At 38.2% G+C, this 12,062-nt stretch overlaps 1 protein-coding gene across 1 annotated transcript in view; it reads right to left on the bottom strand.

The window, feature by feature from the left end:
• Positions 1–12,062, bottom strand: part of COL4A4 (collagen type IV alpha 4 chain) — a 120,598-nt gene that overhangs the window by 23,715 nt on the left and 84,821 nt on the right. Inside the window, exons 34-37 of the mRNA XM_087424752.1 lie at positions 11,205–11,268; positions 8,495–8,569; positions 4,957–5,064; positions 4,225–4,332 (exon numbers count right to left, since the gene is read on the bottom strand). Coding sequence (XP_087280878.1) covers positions 4,225–4,332; positions 4,957–5,064; positions 8,495–8,569; positions 11,205–11,268 — 355 coding nt within the window. The remainder of the gene's footprint in view (positions 1–4,224; positions 4,333–4,956; positions 5,065–8,494; positions 8,570–11,204; positions 11,269–12,062) is intronic.

The following is a 12,062-nucleotide window of genomic DNA, read 5'->3' as shown; positions in this document are numbered from 1 at the left end:
ATTGAACGGGCAGATAGAAAGCTATAAAAAGGAGCAGACTACAATTTCTGTTTGTATGTCACATCTTTCTTTGATAGATTTACAGGATGAATAAGATTTGGGGAAGTTAGAGGTATCCATGTGTATATAAATAATTCAAGTGCTAATTATCATTTATTCATTAAAGCAAGTCCTCTGTGGACTTCTTATTAGAAGATGAAACGGATGGTTCCATTCTATTTTATTTTCAGTACTTGAAACAGATAGTTACTCTATTTTTAAAATCTAAACTTTAGATTGGTGCAAATGAGCCATATTCTCTTGCAACAACAACAAAAAATGGAAATGCACCCTTAATTTCCCTAAAACCCTTATTTCCTAATTACTTTTAACAGTTCTGGCTGAATTTATTTTCCAATCCTCTTTCCTATTTACGAGAGAATATTTCAAGTTTGCACCAAAAGAACACACAGACCTTCATCTGCCAAATCTGGATATTTATTGCAATCTATCTGAAATGATGATAAATTTTTTGAGACCATTTTGCTATTTCAATGTGATTTGATCTCCAGCTTACGCCACCAAGATTGATGGCTTGGGGGACTTGGCTGGGCGTGGAATGTCTCAACTTCTGCCAGCTCTCCGTTGTCACATCAACACATCCAGATCCTGCGTTGTCACAGTCCCAGGCCCTGCCATTGTTGAACTAGCCGACCCTTATCTGACCCAATGTTATCTTTCTAAATTGAATGCAGCTACATCTGGGCAGGGTTTTAAGGGCAATTTTTCCTTTTTACTGAAAGCTTTTTATCAATCCCATCTCTAAATCAGAAAACTGTTCATGCATAAAATATATACAGTGCAGACGAGAGGCAATTAGGCTAACAAAGCACATTCCTGGTAATGAGGAATTTTTATTCACCTCTCTGGTCCTGCTTAACAACCATCATTTAAGGCTGCATCATGCTGCACTCACAGGCTGGGGTGCTCTTCCTCTAGTCAAAGACTCGAATCTCCCACTCCAGCCGTAATCTTAATCATAGCTTCCATCTGTGTTAACCGAGGAGCCGACTCTGTGGCTGGATTCCCACTCTGAGGTTTCCTTTTGTTCTAAAGCCTGAAAATGCTACTCCATCCCCAGGGGCCTTTGTATAGGTTTATACTTTTAATAGGGTGACCAACTTGTCCTTGTTTCTTGGAGCCTTTCCCAGTTCTAGCACTGAAAGTTCCGTGTCCTGAGACAGCCCCTTCCATGCCAGGCAAACTGGGACAGCCGGTCACCCTAACGTTAAAGCTGATGGGGAAAAGAGACCTACGTGACTTTGGGTCATGGTTGAACAAAGTTGAAAACTTATCAAAACAGATTCTGAAATAAGATTAAAAAAAATTTTTTTTTAGTTCAGAAAATAGATGTGTGCCTACTGAGGGAATGCACAAGAGCATATGACATGGTCTCTTAACCCACGGAGCTTCAGTCCCCAAATGTACCTAGTGACAGGCGCTGATGAGACAATGGGGAACAAGATGGAAACAATCCCTGACTTGACAGAATAAACAGGCAATTACATCAAGAATGGTAAGTGCTATGGGGGTGGGGCAGGAGGGGAACATTCTAGTCATGAAAAGGGAGGAAGAACATTTCTACGATTTTCATAGCTCTGAGGTGCATGGCATTTCTTTTCTGATAAAAGACATTTCAAGTTGCTTTTTTCTTGTGAAACATTTTACTTGCCACCAGCCAACATAACCCAATCTGCATTCTTTACAGTTGTCATGCTACAGATAATTGTCTTTAGGTTTCCATTATTCTAATCTCATATGAATGCCCAACGAGGAATTGTGTCTTCCTTTGAGGGGGCATATGTATTTGAAGACTTAAATCTAGGAATCAAGCCATTTTTAGCATATGTTTGAGTTAAAGTTTAAATGTGATTGAACACAAGCAGGACCCAGAATCCATATGGCTTGTTCTAGCAAAGCAAACAACCTTGAGTTCAGCAGCTGGTTTGTTCAAACAAGATAATCAGTCCCCTTGACTTATTTAGAACATACTTCAAATATTTAGTTTCTCAGTTCAAAGTGTTTCTGCCGGAGTGTGGTTCATTTTTATATCAGTATGATAAACTGCAACGATGGATTTATAATGTAGATGTTTTAATTTTTAGGAACGTATTTCACTGTTTTGTTTTTTTAAAGACCAATCGGTCCTTCATTGGGCTGTTTGCAGCGAAACAGCATCACTGCCTGGTTGGCAAGCACCACTGCAGCGTCTGTCTACACTGGTGTGAATATTTGGGTTGATATATTCATTTCCTCACCTTCTCTTATTAACAAACTCATTATTTCATAACACAGAATTATGACGTGATTGGAGCTTACTTTTTGAGTCATTTTGTCATTCAATCAAATTCATTAGCTATTAGTTTTTTAATAATATATCATACTGAAGTTATGTGATACATGCAAACTAATTCAAGGGAAGGAGGAATCAACAATAGTAACATGAGCGTGGTCATTTTATACAAACTGAGTGCATATTGTTACGGCACCAAGATGCCATTTTACTAAACTAGGAGGGTAGGAAGAAGTGGAAATTTAGTAGGATGGGTTAATAACGGGAAAGGTTGTCTTTTGGCTCTTTACCAATTTTGTCTTCCAGACACTCAAAAAAGTGTCAAGGAGTACCCCAGGGCTGCAGGGATTGCCAGAGACAGGAAAGAGCCACAATCCCTAGACAAGCTTTTAAAATAACAAAATTATCATCGTGCTTAAATTTATCACACATCACTGGACTTCACATTATAAAAATGTCAATGAAGAGGGAGGAGAACAGTCCAGAGATATCTTGTTTAGTGATGGGAACTATAAGCCAAATAATATTGGGCTGCATGGAAATACGTTAAGTGTACCAACTCTCCAAAATCAATGGCTTCCCTCTCTGCAGACCTGCACCAGGTAACACATACCACGCTACTTGTTGGAAAACTGGAATTATTTGAAAGCTATCTGATAAGTGAAGAGATGAGAATACGGAAAAACATTTGGATTTTCAAAACAATAAAATGATTAAGCCCAAAAAGAGAGGTTTGCAAGTCTTCTGAGAGATGGTATTTTTCATTTTACCAAAATTTAGGACATGTATGAGTCAACAAGCAGAAGGTAAGTGGGAGGACAAGGGAGAAAGAAGGAGAGGGAGGGGGTTAGTTACAGAAATCTACCCAGTAAGGCTTGAGCCTTCAACTGTTAGTTGCAGCGAAGACCCTCAACTTCACAGCTACTAGCTCAGTTGTTCTTCCTTCCGTTTGTCCATTCCTTCATTTATTAATTTATTCATAAATTTAAAAATACTTACAATAACCCATCAACAGACTCACTGGGTATCTACGGGGTCCCAAGGATATAAAAATGGTTTTTGCTTTTTAAGAATCTTATTCTACTTGGTGAGAAAGACCTCTACACAAACAAATGTGGTACAACATAAGTGTTATGCTAGAGGTATACACAAAGTACCACGGAAAAACATTTTTTTTCTAAAATGGAAGAAATGGACTGAAGAGGAATAAGTAACATGGATGAATGGAGGGCATGAAGATTTATTAATAACAAATTTATATTATTGTATTATATTATATTATATCATATTGTATTATTATAACCAGATCTGTATAATAACCAGTCTGCTATTACCTGTAAAGGCCAAAAAATTCAACCCCAGCAAAAAATGTTTCTTTATCTAACAAAGATAATGAATACTAGTTACTCTTTCTCCATAGCATCGTATTCTTTTCTCTTCCTTCCACTTATCATAATTGGTAAATATATATTTATTTACATATATATTTTCAATATCTGTCTTTCCTACTAAACCATGAGCTCCATGAAGGCAGGAACCATGTTTATTTTCTTCAAAATTATGTACTGACTGTCTAAGACAGAATCTAGGACACGATAGAAGCTTAACCTTCTGAGGAGAGAGTAAATGAATAGGCTTGAACATTATGGAAAACACTGGGGGAAATGCCGTCAATAATGAGAAGGCAGCACCATCATTTTGGTAGAAGGCGGGTCAGGAGCCTGGATGAGCAGTGCCTGAAGCCCTGAGTGAGAAAGAATAGGAAGATGCTAATGGGCATCTGTGGGAAGAGCCAGGACCAAGCTCAATGTCACTGGGTGCAGGCAAGATGCTATGAATTTGCCCTCATTGGGCTGGAGCTTTCTGATGGGTCAGGCTGCCTTTTGACTCACCTTCTACTCCCGGAAGACCTGGTGTCCCTGGATCCCCCGTGAGGCCTCTTGGCCCAGGATCCCCCATTTCTCCTGGATGTCCCTCCAGCCCAGGCACCCCTTGATCACCTGAGGACGACAGGGAGGTTTTGCAGACACCCAGATGATATATAAGTTACATTAGCTGGGAAGGTCATCTATCTTCTCAATATATGGGTAACTGGGAACATTGTTTTATTATCTTTTCTTCCTAGACCTCCTCACTCGAGAGAGAAAAATACGCTTAACCTCAGGAGGAGAAAGTATATTTCTGAGTGATTAAAGTTGCCAACTACAATTTTAAACTTTCACTTTATTCTGAATCGGCAGGAAGAGGAGCCATTAAAATGTTGTGTTGTACATGTGATATTTGCCTTAAGTCTAAAGGAGGAAAGAAAACCAGCATCCTGCTGGCAGGTGAATTAGGGAGGGCTGGAAAGGAGCTTTTATCCGCCAGACCATCACTTTGCACCTGGCACCCTCCTAGGCACTTAACAGGTGTTGTCTTAGCTTACTCCCAGACCAACCCAGTGACCTAAGACTGGCTCCAGCTACAGGGGAGGAATAGGTAAATTTAAGTGACTTGTCTAAAGTCACGGGTCTGGAAAATGGCAGAGCCAGATCTGAACCCAGGTCTAAGCAAAGCCTGTCTCTTTCTGATACAGGAAAAGATAGATGAGTGCCCAGGAAATTTCCAGGCTCCTTTCAAGGTACCTGGACACCCTGGTGGTCCAGAGGAACCAGGCACTCCTGGTCTTCCAGGTGGTCCTCTGGTCCCTTGAACACCAGGCAAGCCCTGCTCTCCAGGCACGCCAAAAGCTCCTAAAGAAAGAAATATCCAACATCTGAGTAGTTTTACATTGCTCTTTGAGGCAGCAAATCTACAAAACCTCCAACTTCAGCCCCTGCTATTCTTTTGTATTCCTACTTTTTTATATTTATAATTTTTCTCTTGAAAAGATAACATTAAGGAAAAATTGAAAACAAAACATCTGTAATCCCACCACCTTAACACAATTTTTCATATGCATACAATGTGTAAATAATACCCACAATTGTATATTCTGATTTTTTAAATTAGCATTGTATCATAAGTAATTTTCCAAGTTTGTCATTGTTTTCCCAACTATCATTTTTAAATGACTGGCTGATAGCTTATAGAGTTAATCTTAATTAAATTAATTAATCTAATTTTCTCCTACTATCACCATTCAAGTTATTTCTAACTCTTTGCTGTTATGCATAATGATCTTTATACATCTTCCATCAATTTTTTTCTCCTATTAAATTATTTCCTTCTGAAAAATTCCTGGGAGTAGAATTTCTGGATAAAATAGTACGATATTTTGGTTCTTTTAAAATGAATTTTAAAATGCTGAAGTATTTTAGAGTAAATCATAGACATCATGGAATTCCATCCCTAAATGCTTCAGGGAGTACCTCTGAAAAATAAGAATATTTTTCCTATGTGGCCAAAATAATATTATCACAGCCAAGAAAATTAATAACAATCCTTAATATCATCTAATATTCATTCCATACTTGAGTTCTCCCAACTGGCCCCTTAATGTCCTCCACAGCTGGTGTGTCCATCTTGTGTTCCATTCCAGAACCTCACATTGTATCCAGTCGATACAGCCCTTAAGTTAAAAAAAAAAATCTACTACAGTTCCTTTCTCAGGACAGTGACTTGCTGAAGAGAGCAGTCCAGTTGTTCTCTAGTTTTCTAGAATACACCATTCAGCATTTGGTTCTTGATAGAGGTTGCCAAATGGTTTGCATAAATGCTACACCAACTCACACCACCATGTGTAACCCACTCACAGCTCCGTGATGGCAGCTCTAAGAGCATGCCATGTGTTCAACTGAGGACTTTTTGGTTTGTTGGCTTGTTTTCTTGCCAATTTAGTAAGGAAGAAATGATATTTCAAACTTACTTTACATTTCTTTGATTACTAGAGAAGATGACTGTTTCCCATGTGTTTATTTATAATGTGTGACTTTAATACAATTCATAGTTAAAGGATAAACCAATAGTCTGTTCTGAAAACGACCAGTTGAATCTACAAATAAAATATATGGCTCTGTATTTACAAACCCATCAGGGAGTTAGTCATTATGATAACACACGTGAAACAAGTCTGTGCTAGTCTATACATGTTCCCTGATTGAATTTAAGATCTATGCGCCTCACTGTGTGTTATTTTATTTAGCCAGAAAACATTCCTTCAGCAAAGGTAAGGCAGCATTATTCTCATCTCCAAATGAAAAAACTGAAGCATTAAAAAGCTTGCCTCCCCAATTGCAGTTGTATTAAGAACAGAACGTCTGAGTTAATCTGTCCCATATTTTCTCTCTGAATTGAAGGGGGAAGGTAGAACTGAACCCAGTACACTCATATATAGTCCCCTGAGACAGGCAGTGGCTCTGTGCCTTCTCCTTAGGCTCCTTCAAATTCAATGCAGCTTTTTCCAGTCAACGGAAATTGCATATTTAGGTCAACTCTGTGCTGGTGAATAACATAGGATGTAATTTAAAATTTTAAAGCTAAAGCTATGGCGTATGGGAAAAAGAACAATTGGAATGGTGATAACCACAAGACACCAGGGAAATTACGCCAAGGCAAATTTTCTTGAAAAATTTAGCCTAAGTGCAAAATAACTCAGATTTATGATTTTTAACTAAAAATGTTAGGTAACATCAAAGGCCTCCATTTTGGACTACTTGCAGCTTATAAAATCTCACTATCTTTAGGGTTTACATAAAAATACCAGTAAGTGCGGAAAAATCTCTTAATGTCTTGCTGACTGATGATGATGAGGATGACAATGACACTTTACATTTGTGTACCAATTTTCACTTTACAAATTGCTTTCTCATGCAAATTTAATTTCATTCGATCCTCAGAACAATCCTGTAATAAGCAGAGGGACACTTTACAGGTGAGGAAACTGAGCTCAGAGATGACAAGCAACCTGCCCAAGATGATATGCACAGCGATAATAATGGAGGTTGACTCTGAGCCGCTGATTTTCCTTTCTGAGACTTCTCATTCTGGTATCTATCATGAACCCCCACAATGCTAATCTCAAAACCATTTTCCCCTCCAAATGTACACTCAAACTGTACATTTCAGTATTATATCATCTAAATATATTGACCATGTCAGAAGTAAAAGACCCATATGAAAGAGAATAAGAAGTTTTTACCATTGTAATAGCTTGTTTTTCTGTGAGACTTCCATTTAAGCCATGATATGAAATAAAAACAAGAAATAAAATTTCCCATAATAGTTCTGTTCAGATATTCTTTCTGTTATATGGAATGAAACATGGCATTGCCACAGAGAATTTTAAGATAATGCACAAAACTATTAATATGAGATATTTTAATTTACAAGGGACTGATCTAAATACAAAGCTGGGGTCTAGCCTGTCCGCTATCAGCTGAATGACCTTGGACATAATTTATTGAAGCAATGATCTGTGGATGGACATTTTTTCTCTCCACGTGGTGGATATTCCCGTGCACGCATCTCTGTACATGTCTGATTATTGACTTAAGATAAATTTCTATGAGTGGAATTACGCAGTTCAAGGGTATGCGTATTTTGTCAGCTGTGGGTCATCTACTGTGGCCAGCTGCAGCCTTGACTGGAGGGCAAGAACTCACTGGTAGGTCATAATCCCTTCTGAGGGATGCCATGTCAATTGTTACTATTAAAGTATTGTTTTGAACAACTTAGATTTATCGTTGGTGATGAGGTTTTACATTTGTTTTGTTTGGTTTTTAGTAAACTAGATATTTAGTTATTCTTCAATTCAATAATATCTCAACAATGGCCCTCCTCACTGGTATTCACATTTGCTTTTCTGAGCAGGAAAGAAAGGGCTGGAATGACAACCTGCAGCTGTAGTCAGTGTGAGTGGTTATTGCTAATGTATCATTTTTAATTATAGAGATTGCAAAATAGCCAATAGTCATTTTCGACTGTGTTATGTCAACATCGTCGATCGTGGGAACCATGGTGGAAAAAAGATGGTGAATCCCTGGTGCATAATCCTAGTGTCCTCCTAGGCCAGGGATGCGATGACAATGTTTATACATAATCCTTCTGATACATATCTTAATGGGCTAAGGGGAAAGAAAATACTCATACAATCATCACGAGCTAGGAGGATACAGTAATTATTCTATTTTTCAAACCAAACTTATTCTTTTTTGTTTTAATAAGAAAAATATGTAGCTATACCTGGACATCCAGGGCTACCTGGCTCACCCTTTGGACCAGGTGGGCCAAAGTGACTTGCAGGGTCACCTTTGATTCCTGTAAGTGATAAAATGCACATAAACATTATTTAAGAGAATTAAATTTTGTGTCACACAAGTGACTTAATAACTTTCATGGTATTTGTCTTTATAGTCTATCTTCAAATATTCTAGGAGAGGATTTTTGAAAAAATGCCTTTTTTTCCTACATAAGAACAAATGGAAACATAGATGCAAGATGTAATTTACACACACACACACACACACACAATTTTATAGTTCATAAAAATCATAAGAAACTATAGATCTTAATAAGTTTGAATTTTTGAATTCCCTAAAATAGTTTCAGATTTAGGTATCTATTATGAAATTACTTGGCATTGAATGACTATATCCTTATATTGTGTTTTAGAAACAAAAAGCAGAAATTGTCACTGTTTCAGCCACTGCAATCACATTTCAAGCTTTCTGCAAGGAAGCTCAACTCAGTGCCCTTGTAAAAACAAAATCAGAAAGGCACACTTTATGGATGACTTTGCCAGAGAAGGCACATTCAAAGGTCATTGTAGGCAACGACTCCCACAGTCCCACAGGGCTGTTCCACATCCTTCTGGACACAAGGACTTACATTATAGCTGGGAGCCAGTTATAAATGGAGGACTCAAAATGGCGTGGTAGGGAAGGGCAAGACAATAGACGGCATTATGAGAGAGCAAGAGAGCTAATCATGCATGTTCTGTAGTACATGCACACCAACATTCCTTCCTAAGGGGTCCCACCCGCACCTTCTGGAAGGTGCAGATTATGACCCTACTCATAATTGTGGCTGATCGTTTGAGGGGTAGGAATCTGGTCCATCCCAGGTCAGCCAACATTTCCTTGAGAAGTTGGAATAAAAAGTGAGAATTTGAGGTCCTTGGCTATTGAGGCAGAAACCAAAAGGATTATCATGATGAAGATTATCACGATGCCCCAATGCAGAGCATGTTGGAGTGCAATCCAAACGTATCCAGAAAGATCCAGAAAGGATACTGAATAGAGAGTGATGAAACCAGCTGATAGGCAGGTAAGTAAAAAACAGACCATGGAGAAAAGCAGAAACGTCTCAAGAGAGAAACCATGGGTTGCCTGAGGGCTGGGTTCCGTTAGCTTTATGGTCTGGTGGAATTATAGCTTCTATCTGTGGACCCGGTAAGACAGCTTTTACTCCAGGTACCTTGAGTACATTTCAGTTCCTTGTAAACATGGCCTCATACAAGTGTAAAGGAAATGAGAGGATGTAGGTTTTGTCCTTTGAGAGAGGCAGAGGGACTATAATAAATTTATAGGTAAGTAGACGAGGAGTGAGTTCTGAACCTTGAAGCTTTAAAATATCAAAATCAAATATGAAAACTTCCCTATTTGTAACCATTTCTGAGGAAGAGATCTAGATTATTCTTTCAGAATAAATAAATGTGCACAGTTCATTTTTTATTATAGCAATTATCATATTATTTATGGAGTGTCCCTCAAAGTGTAAAGTGTAAAGTTTCATTGGTGGTAAGGGAGAGGATTTTTAGGTGGTTCATGAATTACTGTTTTATATTTTAAAGTTATTTATTCTAATCTGTATTAAAATAAAATATAATGCACATCAAACCTGTGAATTCACAGATAGTGAGGTTAAGGCTACAGTTTAAAAGGCGAATCATTTTAAAATAGATTTAAAGAAAAATATTAACCAAATGGTATACAGACATAGTAAAAATATTAAAGGTTTTATGCAAACATTGTTATTTAAGATATCCTGATTTTTTTGTTTGTTTGCTTGTTTGTCTGGATAAAGGGTTAATGAAACCTCCCTTTCTCTAAGGACATTTTTGACCTTGGTTTAACTTTCTATTTCTCTTTCCCTGGAAACCTGATAAAGATAGAATGTCAATTGTGTTACAAGGCAACATTGTTTTTGGCAGAAGGTAACCGAGGCCTGCAGCCTGTTTTGTAAATAAAGTTTTATTGGCACATAGCCATGCTCCTTTATTTGTGTATTCTCTATAGCTTTCATGCTATATGTGCTTTCATGCACAATTGAGAAGTTGTGACAGAGACCACACAGCTGAAAATATTTCTGATGCGGTTCTTTGGAAAAAAACACATTTGGTGACCCTTGGCTTACGGTAAAAGTAACCCAATTGTAAGTTACATGTGGCTCAGAAATTCTTAAGTGAACTATTGACATCTGGTGAGAAGTCATGGCTTTGGCCTTCTCTGTGTACTGTGACTCCTGTAACTGGGACTCTAAAAGCTGTGCCTATGGAATCCTTAGAAGAGATCCTGGCTCCTGTGGGGCGTGGGGCTTCTAAGCCAAGGTGGACACTGCCCACCGATGTGGATCTGGTCTGCTTGCCCCTGAGCTGTCACTTATGGAGCTGCAGTCACTCAAAGGACTGCCACAAAGACTCTCCCTGAGGAGGAAGACCTGATGTGCCCTGCAGGCATGCTGTTTTCTCTCTGGTGCTCTTGGATCTGAATGATAAATGTGGATGATTCAGGTCATGAGTGTTTGATTATCTAGCAGAGGCTAAAAAGACCCCCTTGGATGTTGCAGTTTGTTTGACACACTTCACTTTTCATGCCACAGGTGCTGGCTCACAATGTTACAAACACCCAGGACTATGAGCTTGATGGGTGGCTGCTGTATTTCCAAATCTTACCTTTAGGTCCTCTCGTTCCATCAATTCCTGAAAGTCCAGAGGGCCCTGGAGACCCCGGCTTACCCTGATAGTTTAATGAAACAGAAGTAAGACCTTAATTGGGTTTCAAATACAAATGACACATGCATGACATGATCCAATTATAATTTTCCATAACCAATTTGGTTTTTATAATTTGAAGTGGTAAAGAAAATTGGAAATGCGTTGCAAGCATACCACTACACGTATCTAATTTTTAAAAGTTGAAAAAACTCTTCCAGAATTAGAGATACAACAGGTAGCATCCAATTCTCTATACTTGATTGCAAACAGTAACTGCATCATATAACTTTAAGTTTTGAATCAACAAATTGATACTAAATAAAATATTATTATAAGTCATTTCATACCAAAAACTTTAAAAATCTGTTTTATTCCAAAAGATGGGTAGCAAATTATATTCTACATTTTCCAGAAGTTGTGATACATATTACTACATTTATTGTAACTCTTGGCTTCTCGAGAGGTATTTTATTCATGATCATGAAGACCAAATGTATTTACAGCAAAATCTGTGATATCTGCAATCAGATAGGAAGGCCGAGAAACCAGAATTGAGTCATTTTTCAGATGACTCCTTATTCTGGTAAACCAGCAGTCAGGAGGCAAGTCTCTATGGAGCTGTTTAAACTAGGCAGGGAGACTGGAGTCAGTGACTTGGTCATCTATGTCACAGGAACCAGGCATGAGCACTGGTCAGAACTTACAGTTACATCATGGCGTTCTAGAAGTCTCCATTCTTCCCTTGGCATACCCCTTACATTCTAAAAGCCAGCAAAAGGACAATGATGTACACTGGCAAATTGTGACTCCTTCTGG

The sequence above is a fragment of the Ceratotherium simum genome, chromosome 37, assembly GCF_057802395.1.
Source record: "Ceratotherium simum simum isolate JZ-2026a chromosome 37, ASM5780239v1, whole genome shotgun sequence".
Classification (NCBI taxonomy): Eukaryota; Metazoa; Chordata; class Mammalia; order Perissodactyla; family Rhinocerotidae; genus Ceratotherium; species Ceratotherium simum.
The sequence above is the reverse complement of the archived record's forward strand: the minus strand, read 5'-3'. Positions and strand labels throughout refer to the sequence as shown.